Here is a 17,528-nt window from a genome sequence, read left to right on the forward strand (position 1 = left end):
TATTTTTTTGGGTTCCAAAATCACTGCAGATGGTGACTGCAGCCATGAAATTAAAAGATGCTTCCTCCTTGGAAGAAAGCTATGACAAACCTAGACAGCATATTAAAAAGCAGAGACATTACTTTGCCAACAAAGGTCCATCTAATCAAAGCTACGGTTTTCCCAGTAGTCATGTATGGATGTGAGAGTTGGACTATAAAGAAAGCTGAAAGCCAAAGAATTGATGCTTTTGAACTGTGGTGTTGGAGAAGACTCTTGAGAGTCCCTTGGACTGCAAGGAGATCCAACCAGTCCATACTAAAGGAGATCAGTCCTGGGCGTTCACTGGAAGAACTGATGTTGACGCTGAAACTCCGATACTTTGGCCACCTGATATGAAGCGCTGACTTATCTGAAAAGACCCTGATGCTGGGAAAGACTGAAGGCGGAAGGAGAAGGGGACAACAAAGGATGAGATGGTTGGATGGCATCACCGACTCAATGGACGTGAGTTTCAGCATGCTCCAGGAGCTGGTGATGGACAGGGAAGCCTGGTGTGCTGCAGTCTATGGGGTCACAAAGAGTCGGACACTACTGAGTGACTGAACTGAACCGAAGCAAAGGAAATGTCACAAAAGAGGAAATGAAAATATACAAAAACATATCAGAAAGTGTACTCTTGCTTACCCCAAGTGAAAACAAACTTAAGTGTACCACAGCACATCTACGGAAGCAATAAAACATTTACATAAATGTTTACAAAATATTTTAAATGTTTATCTAACATACAGTATCACGACTGCATACTACACAACTGGAAAGAGATATGCTCATTCATCTTTGAACCATAAAAGTGAAGATTCGAGCAAGTCAAAAAGCTTTCCTACCTCCTGACCCAATCAAGTGATTTCACTCTAAAGACTTGATCAAACTTGCATGAAGGTATTAAATGAAGTTTTGCAGATAACAGCAACAGCCCGAAAGGAGCTCTTACATTCAGCATCCAGAGAATGAGCTACTGACAGACCAACATCGCATCACCACTAGCCACCATTAACTACAGCTACACACCACGTCTGCCAATACCTGAGCCACTAGCCACATGCAGCTATTTAAACAAAACTCAACTGAAAATTCAATCCCACAGTCAAAACTAGCCACATTTCAAGTGCTCATCTGGCTATATACATGGCTGTGTGCGTGTGCTCAGTTGCTCAGTCATGTCCAACTCTTTGTGATCCCATGGACTGTAGTCTACCAGGCTCCTCTGTCCATGGCATTTTCCAGACAAGAATACTGGAGTGGGTTGCCATTTCCTTCTCCAGGGGATCTTCCCGACACAGGGATCGAACCCATATCTCCTGCATTGGCAGGTGATTCTTTACCATTAGCACCACCTGGGAAGCCCTGCTATATGACACAGAACATTTCCATCATCACAAAAGCTTCTTCTGATAGTCTATTAATCTACTTAGCCGACTGTGTCATGTCTCTCCTCCTCCCTTACACGCACCCATTTACCTAGAAACATCTTCTTAACCTTAGCTTAAGGCTTAAACTAGCAAGTGAAGCTTACCTTCTTGTAGTTTCATGACACTTTGATAATGCCACTAAACAACTATATCACATATAACCATACCATCTTCCTCACCAAAATCCTATAAGCTTCTTCAAGGAGGAATCAACTGTTTTCCAAGGGGCTCTGAACTGTTCCGGCACACACAGGACTCTGATAATCTTTCCTATACTAAGAACATTGCTAAGGATGACAGATGTACACTGACTACAAGTTAAAAATGTTTATGAATAAGGATGGTAAGGCTTCAAAAAGAAAAACCTGGTTAGGCAGGCAGGCTCACAGATGATTTTTTTTTTTTAACTAATTCTTTGCATTTTCTCAGTACCTAACACATTTACAGAAGGTGTTCAGTAAATATTTGTGGAGTAGTTTCTGGATTTAAAAAAAAAAAAAGATACCAATAATGAACCCTATGGCAAAGGATGCGCCTCTGGGTGAAAATGATGCACAGAGGTAGGTTCAGCAGTTGTTACAAATGTTACCACTGTAACAAATGTTAAAATATCTCACAGGTAGGAGATGTTGATAATAGGGGAGGGGTACATCTCTCCATATTCTACTCAATTGTGCCATGAACATAGAACTGCTCTAAAAAAATTAAGTCTATAAAAAAGATAGTTGCGAAATTAGAAATCAAATTTAGCTTATTACAGTACTAAAAACATGTTTGCACATTAGATCCCCAAATTTTGCTCAATAATAATACATACCATAGATTTATGATTATTTAAAAAAAACTAAACCTCAGATATCTCACCCAAATAAGATTCATTTTCAGTGCATAGAAAACCTGATTGAAATAATCGCACGTGTGGTGTTCTGGCATGCTACCAATATACTAACTCAACTTCCAGACTTAATAAGCACCTACCTACGAAAAGCACTGTGGCCACAGTGGTGAACAAGGTAATTTCTGGTCTCACATTTTTGTTTTCCAAATAACAAAGGTATTCTGCGAGAGAAATGTTTAAATTCAGCTAACAAAAATCCCCAAAATGGCAAAAAAAAAAAAAAAAATCATCTATTATCCTTATTTTTCAAATAATTTTAAAATCTCATTATCAACCATTCGAGAAAGTAGTACACGACCTGTTTTAAAACAAAAAGTTAATGCCTCATTTACTTGGCATCCTTGGGAGAGCTGGTGCTCCACATAAATGAACTTTCCAGATAACTCATGCTTGCCCATTTAAGCACCAACACAAACTGGAGGTTTTGTTTGTTTTAAATAGTATCAATCTTTCACTACTGAACTGAACTGAATCTTTAAACTTTTAAAAACAGATTCTGTTAAACACTATTTTGACTAATGTCAAAAACATGATTGTGCTGTAGACACTCAAGATGCCAAACTTTTTAAGCTGCTGGTTTTGAAGAGTGTTTCTTGCAGTCTGGAGCTTCTGGTGCATCAGCTGTCAACCTTTGCTGCTCTCAGTGTAAACCTGAAGCCTCCAAGCCCCCTGCAAATGTGCCGTTACTTGGAAAAGGAGTTTGTCAGAACTCAGAGGATCTCCAAATCTCCTTTGGCTGCTCAGAGTCTTCTGATTTCCTGAATCTGTTAAAAAGTCTACAAACTCCAAACAAGTTTTGGATAAATGAGTTACTGCTAGACCTGGATGAAAGTCTTTATGTTGATTTCCTATTTTCAACTGAGGCTCAGTCAGTGATAACATCATTAGCCATTTACTCATTCAGCCAGTATTTACTAAGTCTCTACTATGAACTGGGCTCCAATATTAAAGTAAAAATTGAAAAATGAAAATATCGCTAGTTGTGAATGTATTTTAAAATAGAAGTACTCTAAAATAAATGACTTCTACTTAGTACCTAAGGAGGAAAAAAACAAAAACAGGTTTCCTGAAGTCTTTTCAATGAAACTACAAAACCACCTATACTTTTTATAATTCCTGTAGCTCCAGACTTAGAAACTCAAGATTCAAGGGTAAACGGAGCTTTTGATTTAACCAAATATTTACTTTAGGAGCTCTGAATAAGGTTCCAAGATTTGTCTCTTTTTCAATCTATTACAAATTCCCATTGGCCCAAAACAAATCACTATGATGTATGTTTTAGTATTAAATAATTATTGAAAAATTTGAAAATGATAAACATACCCACTCAGCACCATGGTAAGTTTAATATCATTTTAATGGCATCGCTAAGCTGAAAATTCAGGAGAACCAGAAGTTTCTATACACGTCACTTTGGGGTACAAACAATTTTTTTTTTTTTTTTTAAGTTTTAAGAGTAAATATAGTCATCTTCCCGAATGATTCAGAAGGTAAAACAATCTGCGTGCAATGCAAGAGACGCAGGTTGGATCCTGGGTTGGGAAGATCCCCTGGAGAAGGAAAATGGCAACCCACTCCAGTATTGTTGCCTGGAGAATCCTACGAACAGAGGAGCCTGGCAGACTATAGTCCAAAGGATGCCAAAGAGTCAGACACGACTAAGCGACTAAGCATGGCATGGCATTACAGTGTGACTATCCAATATTTGCTTCATCTGCCACAATCAATTTTAAAATTCCACTACCCTTTATATCTAAAGCTAGGAAATGAGCTAAGAAGGAATGGGGCTTAAAATTGGTCTCTGAGGATTAATTAAGGCATCAGGTAAAACCCCTGGCATCAGCCTTACTTGTATTAATTCCCTTGGAATCTCTGATATCATTCATTTTCTCCTTGGGGAGCACAACTAACCTTATTCACCTTTTATAATTTTACAAGTGATAACTGATTGCCTTCATTATAACATTTAGACTGAACCGGAAATGAGTATTAGTCATGCATTGCTGATATGAGAAAGGAAAACAAGTTACTACCATTAAAAACCTTTTTAATCCATTAGTATCTTTACAATTTTTTAAAATTTGGAACCTGAAAATGCTTTAAACAGTACTGTAAGGGCAGATCATGGATCTAACTTTCAAAACAACTACATAACATTATTTTTAAATGTCACTTACAGTAATCTACAAGTTGACTCTGACCTCATTAGCATACCACTTTGTCCTGTGAAAGAAGTCTGATTTTAAATAAAAACAATTCAAAGAAACCCAAATATACGCTTCTGCTCTCTCTCTCCAAACTATTTAGGCAAAGAAGCAAATGACAAATATTTACTGGACACATCTACTCTAAGAAATCTCTATCGGGTGCTACCCACTGTACCAGTAAAAAACAAAAAGAAATACAGACCGGGCTCAAGTTATTTACAATATATCGGGGGGTGGGGGAGAGATATGCTCCCATAAAAGAAGCTAATACTAGTCAACAGGAAAAATAAACATATGTGACTTAAAATGTGATCATGAACACGTAACGTTCTGGGAGCAGAAATGGAGGGCAATCAGTTCAAATGTAAACAAAATTCTTTTGTCCTCCCTATTTTAAAACTGGCGACCAAAATCAGCCAGAAATAAGAGGCTGGGCCAACAGCATCACTAGGGAGGAAAAAAAAAACGAAATTCTCAGGAGCAACTGGTATTGGACCATTCAAAACAAAGTCTTCCTGTGAGTGCTCCATCAGTAGTTTTTCTCTTAAAAATCTTATCAAATTAAAAATAAAACTGATTCCTGGCTATCAACTTTCCGGAAACCGAAGCTTTGAGGAGGCACTCTGAATACTTGTTTCTCTGACCTCACTTAGGGTCCATCAACAGACTTGAATAAGTAAGGAGACGAGCAACCGAGAATCGGCCTATTGTTCGGAGAACTGAAGGACTATCCCAGCACCGCGGGGCGCGCGGGAGGCGCAAACCCAGCACAGGTGTGTAGGGGTGAGGGGTGGCCAGGTGTGCCAGGACCACAAGTAAGGAAAAAAGAGGCCCAACTTCCAGACTGAGACGTCGAGAAAAGGAAGACGACTTAAGTCATTCCAGACCCTTAAGCCGCTGAACACAGAGGGGGTCGCGCCTGGGGAGGGTACGAAGGGGTTCCCAGAGCCCACCTGGGTTCAGCCTCGAGCAGGCCGGGGTGGGGGGTGGGGTGAGGTTTGAGTCCCGAGGATCAGAGAAAAGCCTCTCGAATCGAGGGGGGTCAGCCTAGACATCCCCAAACAACGGGAAGTGCTGGTCGGGGGGGTGAACGGCGAGGACTGGGGAGTAGGGGTCGCGGAGGTGAAGCCAGGTGGAAGGAGGTAAACAAAAGAGCAGCCCCCAAGTGTGGGGCCCCCGGCGGCGGCGTTTACCTGGGAGAGCTGCCGGGGATTGGGGCAGCCGAAGAGCGCGGAGCTGGAGCTGAAGCTGATGGCTCCTCGGCGGCTGAGGACGTGCTGGGGGACCGGCCTGTCCAGAGGCAGCACCGGCAGCTGGTAACATACTTCCATTGAATACGCCCGCCCTGCCCCCGCGCGGCGCCCGCCCTGCCGCGGCCGCCGGCCCCTGCGCTTGGAAGGGGCCGCGGCTCGGGGGCGCCGGGCCGAGGCGGGGGCAGGGCGGGCGGGCGCCGACCCCGGGCCGGGAAGCCGCGCTCACGCCTCCCCCACCCCAACACTCCGCCGGGGCCGCCGGCGGGAAGGCGCTGCTGCGGCCGCGGCGACAGTTAACGAAGACCAGCGCGCGCCCGGCTCCCGGGGTGCAAGCGACGGCAGCACCCGCCAAATCGGAGGGGAAACCCCGGCGTCCCCAGGCTGTTCGGCCCAGAGGAGAGGGTCCGGGGCGGGGGGTGGGAGGGCAGCGGAGCAGGAGCGGAGCAAAAACAGAGCAAAGCGGTGCAAGAACACACAGCTGGAGCCAGCAGCGAGACCCAGCGCGCGCGGGGCTCGGATGCAGGCACCAGCTCCGGCCGCGGTCCTGCCCCCTCCCCACCCCTCCCCCGGAGCCTGACTTCACTCCGCCGCCGGCGCGAGCCCGGCGTAATTCACACTTTGCAGCCGCGGACCCTGCGCCAACCACGGCCGCCGCCACCGTGACGTCACGACGCCGCGCCGCAGGCCCCGCGCCGCCGCAGCGCCTGGGGAGCCGGGCTAGCGGTGGTGGGGTTGAGCCGCCCTCCCTCGGGGCCGCACCTCGGGGCTCACTCACCATCCCCCTCCCGCTGCCCTCCTCCCCGACCCATCCTCGTGCTACAGCACTCCGCCACCCCGGCCAAGGCGCGTGCGCACGAGGCTCCTCTGTGTGGGGATATTACCCCCTATCGCTAAACTCTGGCGTTGGGGCGCGCTGAAGGTGTGGGGTGGGCTCCGCCTACGCGAGAGGCGCGATTCCGGCCTTTTCGCTTCGGAAAGCCCAAGCACGCTGCCCAGTCGCAGCGCTCAACCCTGACCGCGGGGTCATCGCCGTGTTTCCCTCCTTGAATTCCCATCCTTGGGGCTCACTGGGGACCGCTGCGGCAGTGACGTCGGCGGGCCGCGCGGCACCGAACTCCCCTCTACGTCACTGCCAGCACCCGGGAGGGTCGGGGTCGAGCGCTCTGCTGGCAGGTGCGGGCCCCGGGGCCGTCCCGGGTGGAGGGGCGGAGAGCAGAGCCCAGTAAAGCGGGCGTGAGGAGGGGGGCGATGGGTTGGAGGGAAAATACCCGAGACTGAGAAAGAAGAAGTGAGAGTATGCACTGGAAAAAATGAGAAGAATGAAAATGAGAAGACAGAGCGGGAAAAGAGACTGCACGCCCTTTTACCAAACGTGTTTTTGTTTCTTGGCTTCGATTTTTAGAAGGCAGGAGGAAAAAAACTATTGACCGGAGTTGTAGACTGCAGGTTTATTTTGTCACGTTTCTCCCCAAACCATGAACGCTTTTCAGCTGCAACACTTTGTTTCAAGTGCATTCCACCTCTGGGACATCAGCCTAAACCAGCTTTCCCCGGTTGGCAAAATTGCTTGGGCTCTGCTCTCAGGGGACCCATCCTTCCACTTACGTGCTATGACCAGCCACTGGCAAGGTGGCAGGTCTTTGAACGTACTGCATAGCCCGTTCAGATGAGATCAGATATCATACGCTCATGATTCCATAAATCAACAGAAGTCTGCAAAACCTTTTATCATCTTTCCACGGCATCTGTTTCTTGTGTATCACTTAAAACTTTCTATGTCTTTGCGGGTATTTTTCAACTTGTCCGCTTTTCTACTATTAAAAAGACATCACTTCCACTGTGGTTTCATGGATTTTTGTTGTTGTTGTTGTTTTCACTAAGTGGAAGCTTCCCTTTAGCGCAACTTTTACCAACCGATGTCCTTGGACTCATGGATAGGAGCCAGATGGAAAGTTAAAGTATTGGGCCTCATGCTACTGCAGGAGGGAATGAAAACTAGCAACAGATCCCCTTGCTAGCTCCCTGGGTGAGAGTGGGGAGGGGCATGAGCCTGTCCCTTAAATGGAGTGAGGGTAGGGGTCCTGAGGTCACGCTGGAGAGGTGGCCTAGTAGTCTACCCACCCCTTTGATGATGTTGTGTGCAGAAATAATGCACAGTACCCTGCTTTTGCTCCCCACATCTCAGAAGTGGCAGTCCGGTTTTTGGTCTTTTTGTAGCTTATTGTTCATAATTTGCCCCAGCTGTGCATGCATGGGTGTATTATTTCTAGCTCCTTATTGTTTCTTTGTATTTATCGCTGGAGGAGCCCTCTGTTCAGGTGTAAGCACTGCAGCAAAGGGTCCCAGGTCCCAGCTTGTTTCACAACGACTAACCCAAGTCATCTTTGAAACCCTAATTACTCCCACATCTCATGCATGTATTGAGCACCCTCCATATGCCTGTGATTAAGCTGAGTACTCTCTTGCTTACTTCTGATGAAAACCCCATGAGGCAATAGTTTCTAAATTGAAATGAGGCTGAGGGAAATATAACTTGCCTAAGATCTTCCATGGATAAATGGCAGAACTTACCTCCAATAACATCTGAATTCTGTGTTCATCTAAACACCCAGAAGGCAGTATTGGCATGATATCAGACAGTATATGCCAAAATAACTCATATTTAGTAACATTTAAGAGACTCAAGTTTGATTAAGTTATTTGAGAAGACTCAGATCTCCCTTCAGAGAGGGGAGCTGACATTTACTATGCACCCACTGCGAACCATGATGGATAGTCTACATACAATGTTTTAACTTAACCCTATGCAACAGCCACGTAAGTAAAAACTTGATCTCAATTCTATAGATGGGGAATCAGGTTTGAGACCATAAATCATTTGTCCCACTTAACTCCGTTCTGTACGATTTCAGAGCCATGTATTGCCACCACACCATGTGCTTTTTGGAGACCAGAACTTCAGCTGTTTTCAGTGTTCTTGACTATTGGAGAGTGTATTCTTCAGAAAAGCAGAACCAATAGGGAAGGGAGAGAGAGAGATTGATTGGCCACACCTGTGGTCCAGGAGGCAGAGAAGCCGGAGGAGCTGCAGGCTTTGCTGCCAGGGAGAAGAGTTAGCAGGTCACTGTGCCAAATCACAGTGGTGTCTGGGATCCTGCACAGATCTTTCAAGTGTAATGGCTGCTGCTTCACTTCTATTTTGTAATTCTCTCGCAAATTTCTACTGTGGCCAACTATAACCAAAACTATAAACGGAAGAGAATTCTGGGAAATCCAGTTCCAGCTTAGCTAATTCCTGAGTACAAAACCACTCCACTCCAAATACACACCAACTTCACATCCATACACACTCTTTTAATCATATTTAATTTTCAAATAAAAATGATAGCAAAATCATGCCTCTGTCCATATAAAGTAACTTTCATATAACCCCAAACAACTCCCTGCTTCCCTCAAAGAGGACAGAACCTTAGAGTGATGTTAATTACTCTTCTTGACAAGTTACAGTATATCTCGGCTATTCTGTAACTTATATACTAAGATACAAGTTTACCTACTATTAATACATTGTAAGGCACTCATCTCACACACTAGTAAAGTAATGCTCAAAATTCTCCAAGCTAGGCTTCAGCAATACGTGAACCATGAACTTCCAGATGTTCAAGTTGGTTTTAGAAAAGGCAGAGCAACCAGACATCAAATTGCCAACATCCACTGGATCATCGGAAAAGCAAGAGAGTTCCAGAAAAACATCTATTTCTGCTTTGCTGACTGTGTCAAACCCTTTGACTGTGTGGATTACAATATACTGGGGAAAATTCTGAAAGAGACGGGAATACCAGGCTACCTGACTTGCCTTTTGAGAAATCTGTATGCAGGTCAGGAAGCAACAGTTAGAACTGGACATGGAACAACAGACTGGTTCCAAATAGGAAAAGGAGTACATCAAGGCTGTATATGGTCACCCTGCTTATTTAACTTATTTGCAGAGTACATCATGAGAAATGCTGGGCTGGATGAAGCACAAGCTGGAACCAAGACTTCCGGGAGAAAGATCAATAACCTCAGATATGGAGATGACACCACACTTATGGCAGAAAGTGAAGAACTAAAGAGCCTCTTGATGAAAGTGAAAGAGGTGAGTGAGAAAGTTGACTTAAAGCTCAACATTCAGAAAACTAAGATCATGGCATCCAGTCCATCGCTTCATGGCAAATAGACGGGAAACAGTGGCTGACTTTATTTTGGAGGGCTCCAAAATCACTGCAGATGGTGACTGCAGCCATGAAATTAAAAGATGCTTACTCCTTGGAAGAAAAGTTATGATCAACCTAGACAGCATATTAAAAAGCAGAGATATTACCAACAAAAGTCCGTCTAGTCAAGGCTATGGTTTTTCCAGTAGTCATGTATGGATGTGAGAATTGGACTGTAAAGAAAGCTGAGCACAGAAGAATTGATGCTTTTCAACTGTGGTGTTGGAGAAGACTCTTGAGAGTCCCTTGGACTGCAAGGAGATCCAACCAGTCCATCCTAAGGGAAATCAGTCCTGAGTGTTCATTGGAAGGACTGATGTTGAAGCTGAAACTCCAATATTTTGGCCACCTGATGCAAAGAGCTGACTCATTTGAAAAGACCCTGATGCTGGGAAAGATTGAAGGCAGGAGGAGAAGGGGACGACAGAGGATGAGATGGTTGAATGGCATCACCGACTCAATGGATATTAGTTTGGGTAAACTCCAGGAGTTGGTGATGGACAAGGAGGCCTGGCATGCTGTGGTCCATGGGGTCGCAAAGAGTCGGACATGACTGAGCAACTGAACTGAACTGAAGGGAATGAGAGAAGAGTAAAAGAAAATAATTGGTTAATAAATACACAAATTCATATCAAAATTAGGGGAAAAACTCAGAACTTTTAAAGTCCTTGTATCTGCAACTGACAACATGATCATAATTACTATGTATAACTATTTTCCCCCATTAACCTGTCTCATATCCCCTTTGCCTTCAGCAAGAATCTCAGCTGAAAATGATTCCTGGCCTTGTTTGGGGTGACCCAAACCTTCATTCCTAAAGGATCTGGCCAGCAGAGGTTCTAATTCTATCTAAAAGTATTCTTGGGTTGTAGTTTTCTGTTGCCATAACACAGAGCATTGGAGTACTAAATACTAAGAGACACCCCAAAAAGTCTCGTGCATTCCAGCCATATTCCTCCTTTCACCCATTGTGTAGCAACAACTCAAAATCCGCTTAGTAGTCAGGGTCAGTCACCCCAGGCAATAGTATGAGGTTTCTTCGCCTGTTGGTTAACTAGCACCAGGATCCCCAAATAGCCAACAGGCAGTCTCAGCTTCCAGTTTAACTGAACTCTTGTTGTGTACCCTGCTGCAGACATTCTTCCTTGAGAACAAAGACCTCTGGACCAGAAGAGCCCAAAGTTGTGGGAATGGAAAGCAAAATTTTGCACTAGGGGTAAAAGTAACTTCTTAAAGGTAACTTCCCACTCCCAGTCCCACTCCTTGATTCTTGGACCATAGATATACATTTTGATTTAGAACATATGCCAAGACCTGGAGAATCTTACCCTAGCCACAGGAAGTGCTGCCACCCAGTCGGAACCATTATTGAGTCTTCAAAAGGCCATTCCAATTAACCTTAAAACATGCTAAGTGAAGGAAGCCAGATACGAACTGCTAAATATTGTACGACTTCATTTATATGAGATATCTAGAACAGGCAAACAATGGAGACAGAAAGCTAATTAGTACTTGCCAGGGGCTGGAGAGAGGGAGGAATGGGGAGACTGACTAATGGGTAGAGGGTTGCACAGCATTGTAACTGTACTTAATGCCACTGCATTGTACATTTTAAAATGGTTCAAATTGTAAGTTTTTATCACAATAAAGAGAAAGGCCATTTGGTCATCCTATTAAGTCAGCTACTTCAGGGTAATAGGCAACATATTAAGACCAGTAAATTCTATGAGCATGAACCCATTGCTTTATTTGCTGTAAAATGAGTTTTCTTGGTTAGAAGTAATACTGTGTGGAATAGGATAATTGTGTTAAGTCCATATGCGGTAGTTTTGATAGAAGCATTGCCATCAGAGGAGGAAATTCATTTCCAGAATAAGTATCTATTCAGGGAGGGAAAAAAAAAAAAAAAAAAAGACCGCTTCATCCATAATGGAAGTGGCTCAGTGCAATGTACTTGATGGCTAAGTGATACCTCCAGGAAATGAACGCTTAGTCTTACACTCTGCTGTTGGCAACTGGAGCACTTAGCCGTTGCTATAGCCAGATCGGCCTTGTCGAGTAGGAATCGATCCTGCTAAACCCCCATCGAACCCTCACCCTGACACCGTGGTCACGTTGTTCATGCGTCTGTTGGGCAGGAACAGGGTTGGATGAAGCAAAAGGCTGACTGACATACACAGAATGTACCATCTCATCCACCTGATTATTACGCTTATCCTCTGATGAGATTCCTCTTTGGAAGCCCATGAGACACAAATACATTCACACTCTGCTCATCCGTCCATCCACATATGCACACTCCCTTTCCCAGGCCGCCTTGTAATCAATTGTCTAATTATATTCCCAAATTTCAGACCATACAGCCTACTGGTCAGACACTGCCCATCAGCATGATCTGTATATCTAGCTCTCTCTCTTCAGGGCGGGGGGAAAAAAAAGAACAACCAGGTATACTGCTCCAAGTTCTCCCACTGGGAGTATTTCTCTTCACCACCTTCAGGACCACCCCCAAAGAGTGATCATAGTGCTGTAGCTATCCACGTTTCTGCACCATGGAATACAGAACTACTTATAAGTCAATCCCAAGTAAAATATTTTTCTTCTATCACTCAGTAGGAGAGAGGGGGCTCCCCATGATGCCTTATATGAAAGTTGAGAAACAGGAGGCAAAGTATTAATAGTAGTAACAGGACTGATGGCCATCAGCCCACAAGCTTATATTTATGTGTGCCTTCCTTCTTTTATGTCCCTGGATATGTTCCAGTGTCTCCTAGTTTACAGTCTGTGGGAACTTGAATAGAATTTATATCCTACTGTTGTGTGAAAATTGTATAAATCTTATGTCGAATTGGTTCACAGTGCTTTTCAAGTCTACTATATCCTTCTGTTTCTCTGTATATTCATTCTATTAACTTTTGAGAGCTTGATATTGAGACTCCAACTAAAAATCTTAATTTATGTACTTAAAAAATAATTTCAATATATAGTGGAACTATATGCAACCTTGTTCTGTATTTTGCAAGTCTCCTGTAAATGTGTTATCATACTTTTATAATTTAAAAAAATTTTAAAAAAGTCACATGTCAAGGGGCAACTAAGCCCACACACTGCAACTACTGAAGCCTGTGAGCCCTAGAGCCCATGCTCTGCAACAAGAGAAGTCACTGCAATGAAAAGCCCATGCACTGCAACAAGAGAGGAGCCCTCACTAGCTGTAGCTAGAGAAAGCCCAAGTGCAGCCAAAAAATAAACAAAAATAAAGTCTATGATCCAAATTTTTCTTTAAAAATCCTACAGGAAGTGGAAAGTGTAGTTATAAACCATCAGCATGATCTGTATATCATGATCTGTATACAATAATAACAGCCAACTATCTCAGCCTTTGTAGATAAATTGAACCAAACAGTCTCTGGACTTGGGTTCACAGGCAGAGCTGAGAGTGGGGTTAGAGTGACATACGAAAGGTGGAGGGATAAATGAGACTGCCTACTTGTTGACAGCTAAGTTTATATCCTTGAGGCAAGGGGCTGGGAGATTCCTCTTTTAGAAAATTGGACCTATCTGGGACTTCCCTGGTGGTCTAGTGATTCAGAATATATGTTCCAATGCAGGGGGGCTGGGTTTGACTCCTGGTCAGGGAACTAGATCCCACATGCTGCAACTAAGAGTTTGCATGCCACAGCTAAAGATCCCAAGGGCTGCAACTAAGATCCCCGCAGCCAAAATAAATAAATAAACAAACAAATTTTTTTTTTTTTAAGAAAAAGAAAAGTGAACCTATCAAAGGCAAAAGTTTTACAGGTTCTATCAGTTTGGAGTCTTCCAGTCAAATAAGTAGGTCAGCACAGAAATCTCAGTCCTTCCTGTGTACGTAGAGTTAGAAATAGCAGGTCAGTGTCTCAGTCTCAAATATGAAAGAACAATCAAGCACAATCAGAATTTAAATAAATCCCATAAAATGAGAGAGAATGAAATGAACAATGAAAAAACAAACAAGAGGAAACAAACAATAGAGAGACTCCTTTTTCCAAAAAACACCCCAATATCACTGGAGAGAGGATTTATAATATATAAAAATATGATATAAAAGAAAAACTGGAATAATTTTTAAAATTAAAAACTATGATAGAAAAAATTAAATATTTAATGGATGTTTTAGAAACTAAAGTTGAAAATATCTTCCCCAAAGTAGCTTCCCTGGTGGCTCAGATGGTAAAGCGTCTGCCTGTAAAGCCGGAGACCTGGATTTGATCCCTGGGTCGGGAAGATCCCCTGGAGAAGGAAATGGCAACCCACTCCAGTACTCCTGCCTGGAAAATTCCATGGATGGAAGAGCCTAGTAGGCTACAGTCCATAGGGTCGCAAAGAGTCGGACATGACTGAGCAACTTCACAGGTTCACTGGTTCCCAAAAGTAAAACAAAAAATTAAAGATTCAGATAATGGGGGCTTCCCTGGTGGTCCAGTGGTTAAGAATCTGCCTTGCAATGCAAGGGACACTGATTCGATCCCTGGTCCGGGAGGATCCCACGTGCCACAAGGCAACTGAGCCTGTGGGCCACAACTAATGAGCCCAGGTTCTAGAGCCCACAAGCCCAAACTACTAAAGCCCCTGTGCCCCTGGAGCCTATGCTCCACAACAAGAGACGCCACAGCAATGACAAGCCCTCAGCAGCACAACTGGAGACAGTACCCCCAACTCACCACAGCTAGAGAAAGCCTGAGTGCAGCAACAAAGGCCCAGCACAGCCCCAAACAAATATCATTTTTAAAAAAGACATAGACAATGTAAGAAAAGACACTAATATGGAAGTCCCAGTCCAGGATATTTAGCATCCAAAATAAAAATGGTCAGGAAGAAATGATTGAGAAAATTACAGGGAAGAAATAATTCAGGCAAATCTACCTGAACTGAATTTCCAGATGGAAGCAGCCAAATTTGTGCCTAGAAGAACGGATAAAGACCTACACCAAGGTATATCGTGACACTTCATATAATGGGGACAAAAATAAAATTTTAAAATCTTCCAGAGAATGAAAATAAAAGCAGGTCACATACAAAGGACCATCTCAACAAAGAGAAAGTGTTGAAAGTGAAGTGTTAGTAGCTCAGTCGTCTCCGACTCTTTGTGACCCCATGGACTGTAGCCCGCCAGGCTCCTCTGTCCATGGGATTCTCCAGGCAAGAATACTGGAGTGGGTAGTCAAGCCCTTCTCCATGGTATCTGCCTGACCCAGGGATCAAACCTGGGTCTCCCCACATTGCAGGCAGATTATTTGCCATCTGAGCCACCAGGGAAGCCCAAAGAGAAAGCTGAGAGAGAAACCAGGCCATGTAGGAGCGGGAGTATGGGGGCTCTGAGATAAAAGTGAAACAGAGATGACCTGAAGAGGCTGAACACAATGAGAAAATCTCTGGCAGAGTTCTGGAATAAATTTATTGATACTACATAGAACACTAAGCAAAAGAAAAATACAATTATTAACACCAAGGGGAAAAATGTATGAGAATATAGATTTAATCATCATATACTATATGGCTCCTCTATAAATAATAGTTACATATTCACAATAATATAGGCCCTGAATACTGACTTAACAAAAATATGGTGTTATAACTATACTGATGGATTGGAGGGGATGAATTGTGTTTATTTGGGTGGTATTAGAAAGATAAATTTTCATCTTTCATAGTAGAATATTAATAGACAATATCTAAAATTGAGATGTGAGCTAGTAACAGGGAGCTAAATATTGTAAGTGCCTGTCAGTAACTCAGTCATGTCTGGCTCTTTATGACCCCATGGATTATAGCCTGCCAGGTTTCTCTGTCCATCAGATTCTCCAGTCAAGAACATTGGAGTGGGTAAACATTTCCTTCTCCAGGGGATCTTCCTGACCCAGAGATGGAACACAGGTCTCCTACATTGCAGGTAGATTCTTTATAGTCTGAGCCACCAGGGAAGCCTGTAAGGAGCAATTTAAAATATTAAAATATTTCCATTTTTTTTACAATATTTTAATATTTAAGGAGCAATTTAAAACAGTAAACATTCTTGACTCAGCAGAACAGGAACTGGTAGAATACTGAGATGGAACAATATGCTCCTAGGTTTATTATAATATAGTAGAACTACTGAACTCTAAAAACTATGTGTTATTTTTCTCATTAAAAATTAAAATAATTATAGTGAGTTCAACGATGTTCCCCTAAAGAGATGTTGAAGCCCTAACTCCTGGTACTTATGACCTCCTGGGGCTACCCAGGTAGCACTAGTGGTAAAGAACCCGCCGGCCACTGCGGGACATGTAAGAGACACAGGTTTGATCCCTGGGTCAGGAAGATCCCCTGGAGAAGGAAATGGAAGCCCACTCTGTATTCTTGCCTCAGAAAGCTTGTGGACAGAGGAGCCTGGCAGGCTACAGTCCATGGGGTAGCAAAGCGTTAGACACAACTGAATTAACTTACTGAATACCAGACCACCTGACCTGCCTCTTGAGAAATCTGTGTGCAGGTCAAGAAGCAACAGTTAGAACTGGACACAGAACAACAGCTGCTGCTGCTGCTAAGTCGCTTCAGTTGTGTCCGACTCTTTGCGACCCCATAGATGGCCGCCTACAAGGCTCCACCATCCCTGGGATTCTCTAGGCAAGAACACTGGAGTGGGTTGCCATTTCCTTCTCCAATGGATGAAAGTGAAAAGTGAAAGTGAAGTTGCTCAGCCCACCAGCCCACCAGGCTTCTCTGTCCATGGGATTTTCCAGGCAAGAGTACTGGAGTGGGGTGCCATTGCCTTCTCCGATAGAACAACAGACTAGTTCCAAATCGGAAAAGGAGTACGTCAAGGCTGTATATTGTCACCCTGCTTATTTAACTTATATGCAGAGTACATCATGAAAAATCCTGGGCTGGATGAAGCACAAACTGGAATCAAGATTGCCGGGAGAAATATCAATAACCTCAGATATGCAGATGACAACACCCTTATGGCAGAAAGCAAAGAAGAACTAAAGAGCTTCTTGATGAAAGTGAAAGAGAAAAGTGAAAAAGTTGACTTAAAACTCAACATTCAGAAAACTAAGCCATGGCATCCGGTCCCATCATTTCATGGCAAATAGATGGGGAAACAATGGAAACAGTGACAAACTTTATTTTGGGGGGGCTCCAAAATCACTGCAGATGGTGACTGCAGCCATGAAATTAAAAAGATGCTTGCTCCTTGGACAAAAAGTTGTGACCAACCTAGACAGCATATTGAAAAGCCAAGACATTACTTTACCAACAAAGGTCCGTCTAGTCAAAGCTGTGGTTTTTTCCCAGTAGTCCTGTATGGATGTGAGAGTTGGACTATAAAGAAAGCTGTGCACTGAAGAATTGCTTTTGAACTGTGGTGTTGGAGAAGATTCTTGAGAGTCCCTTGGACTGCAAGGAGATACAACCAGTCCATCCTAAAGGAAATCAGT

General features: G+C 43.7%; 1 protein-coding gene across 5 annotated transcripts in view; it reads right to left on the reverse strand.

Annotated features, from left to right (window-relative positions):
• The window catches only part of PDE7A (phosphodiesterase 7A), a 107,214-nt gene extending 101,100 nt beyond the window's left edge, over positions 1-6,114 (reverse strand). For 3 of the 5 annotated variants that reach the window (XM_027972998.2, XM_042254258.1, XM_060393439.1), the window contains exon 1: positions 5,750-5,903. In XM_027972998.2, coding sequence (XP_027828799.1) covers positions 5,750-5,887 — 138 coding nt within the window. In that variant the 5' untranslated portion in view covers positions 5,888-5,903. Of the gene's footprint in view, positions 1-5,749; positions 5,904-6,011 lie in introns of those variants that run through there. The other 2 variants (XM_060393438.1, XM_060393437.1) reach the window with 1 other exon arrangement.
• Between the last annotated feature and the right edge of the window lie 11,414 nt (positions 6,115-17,528).

The sequence above is a fragment of the Ovis aries genome, chromosome 9 (genome assembly GCF_016772045.2).
Source record: "Ovis aries strain OAR_USU_Benz2616 breed Rambouillet chromosome 9, ARS-UI_Ramb_v3.0, whole genome shotgun sequence".
NCBI lineage: Eukaryota > Metazoa > Chordata > Mammalia > Artiodactyla > Bovidae > Ovis > Ovis aries.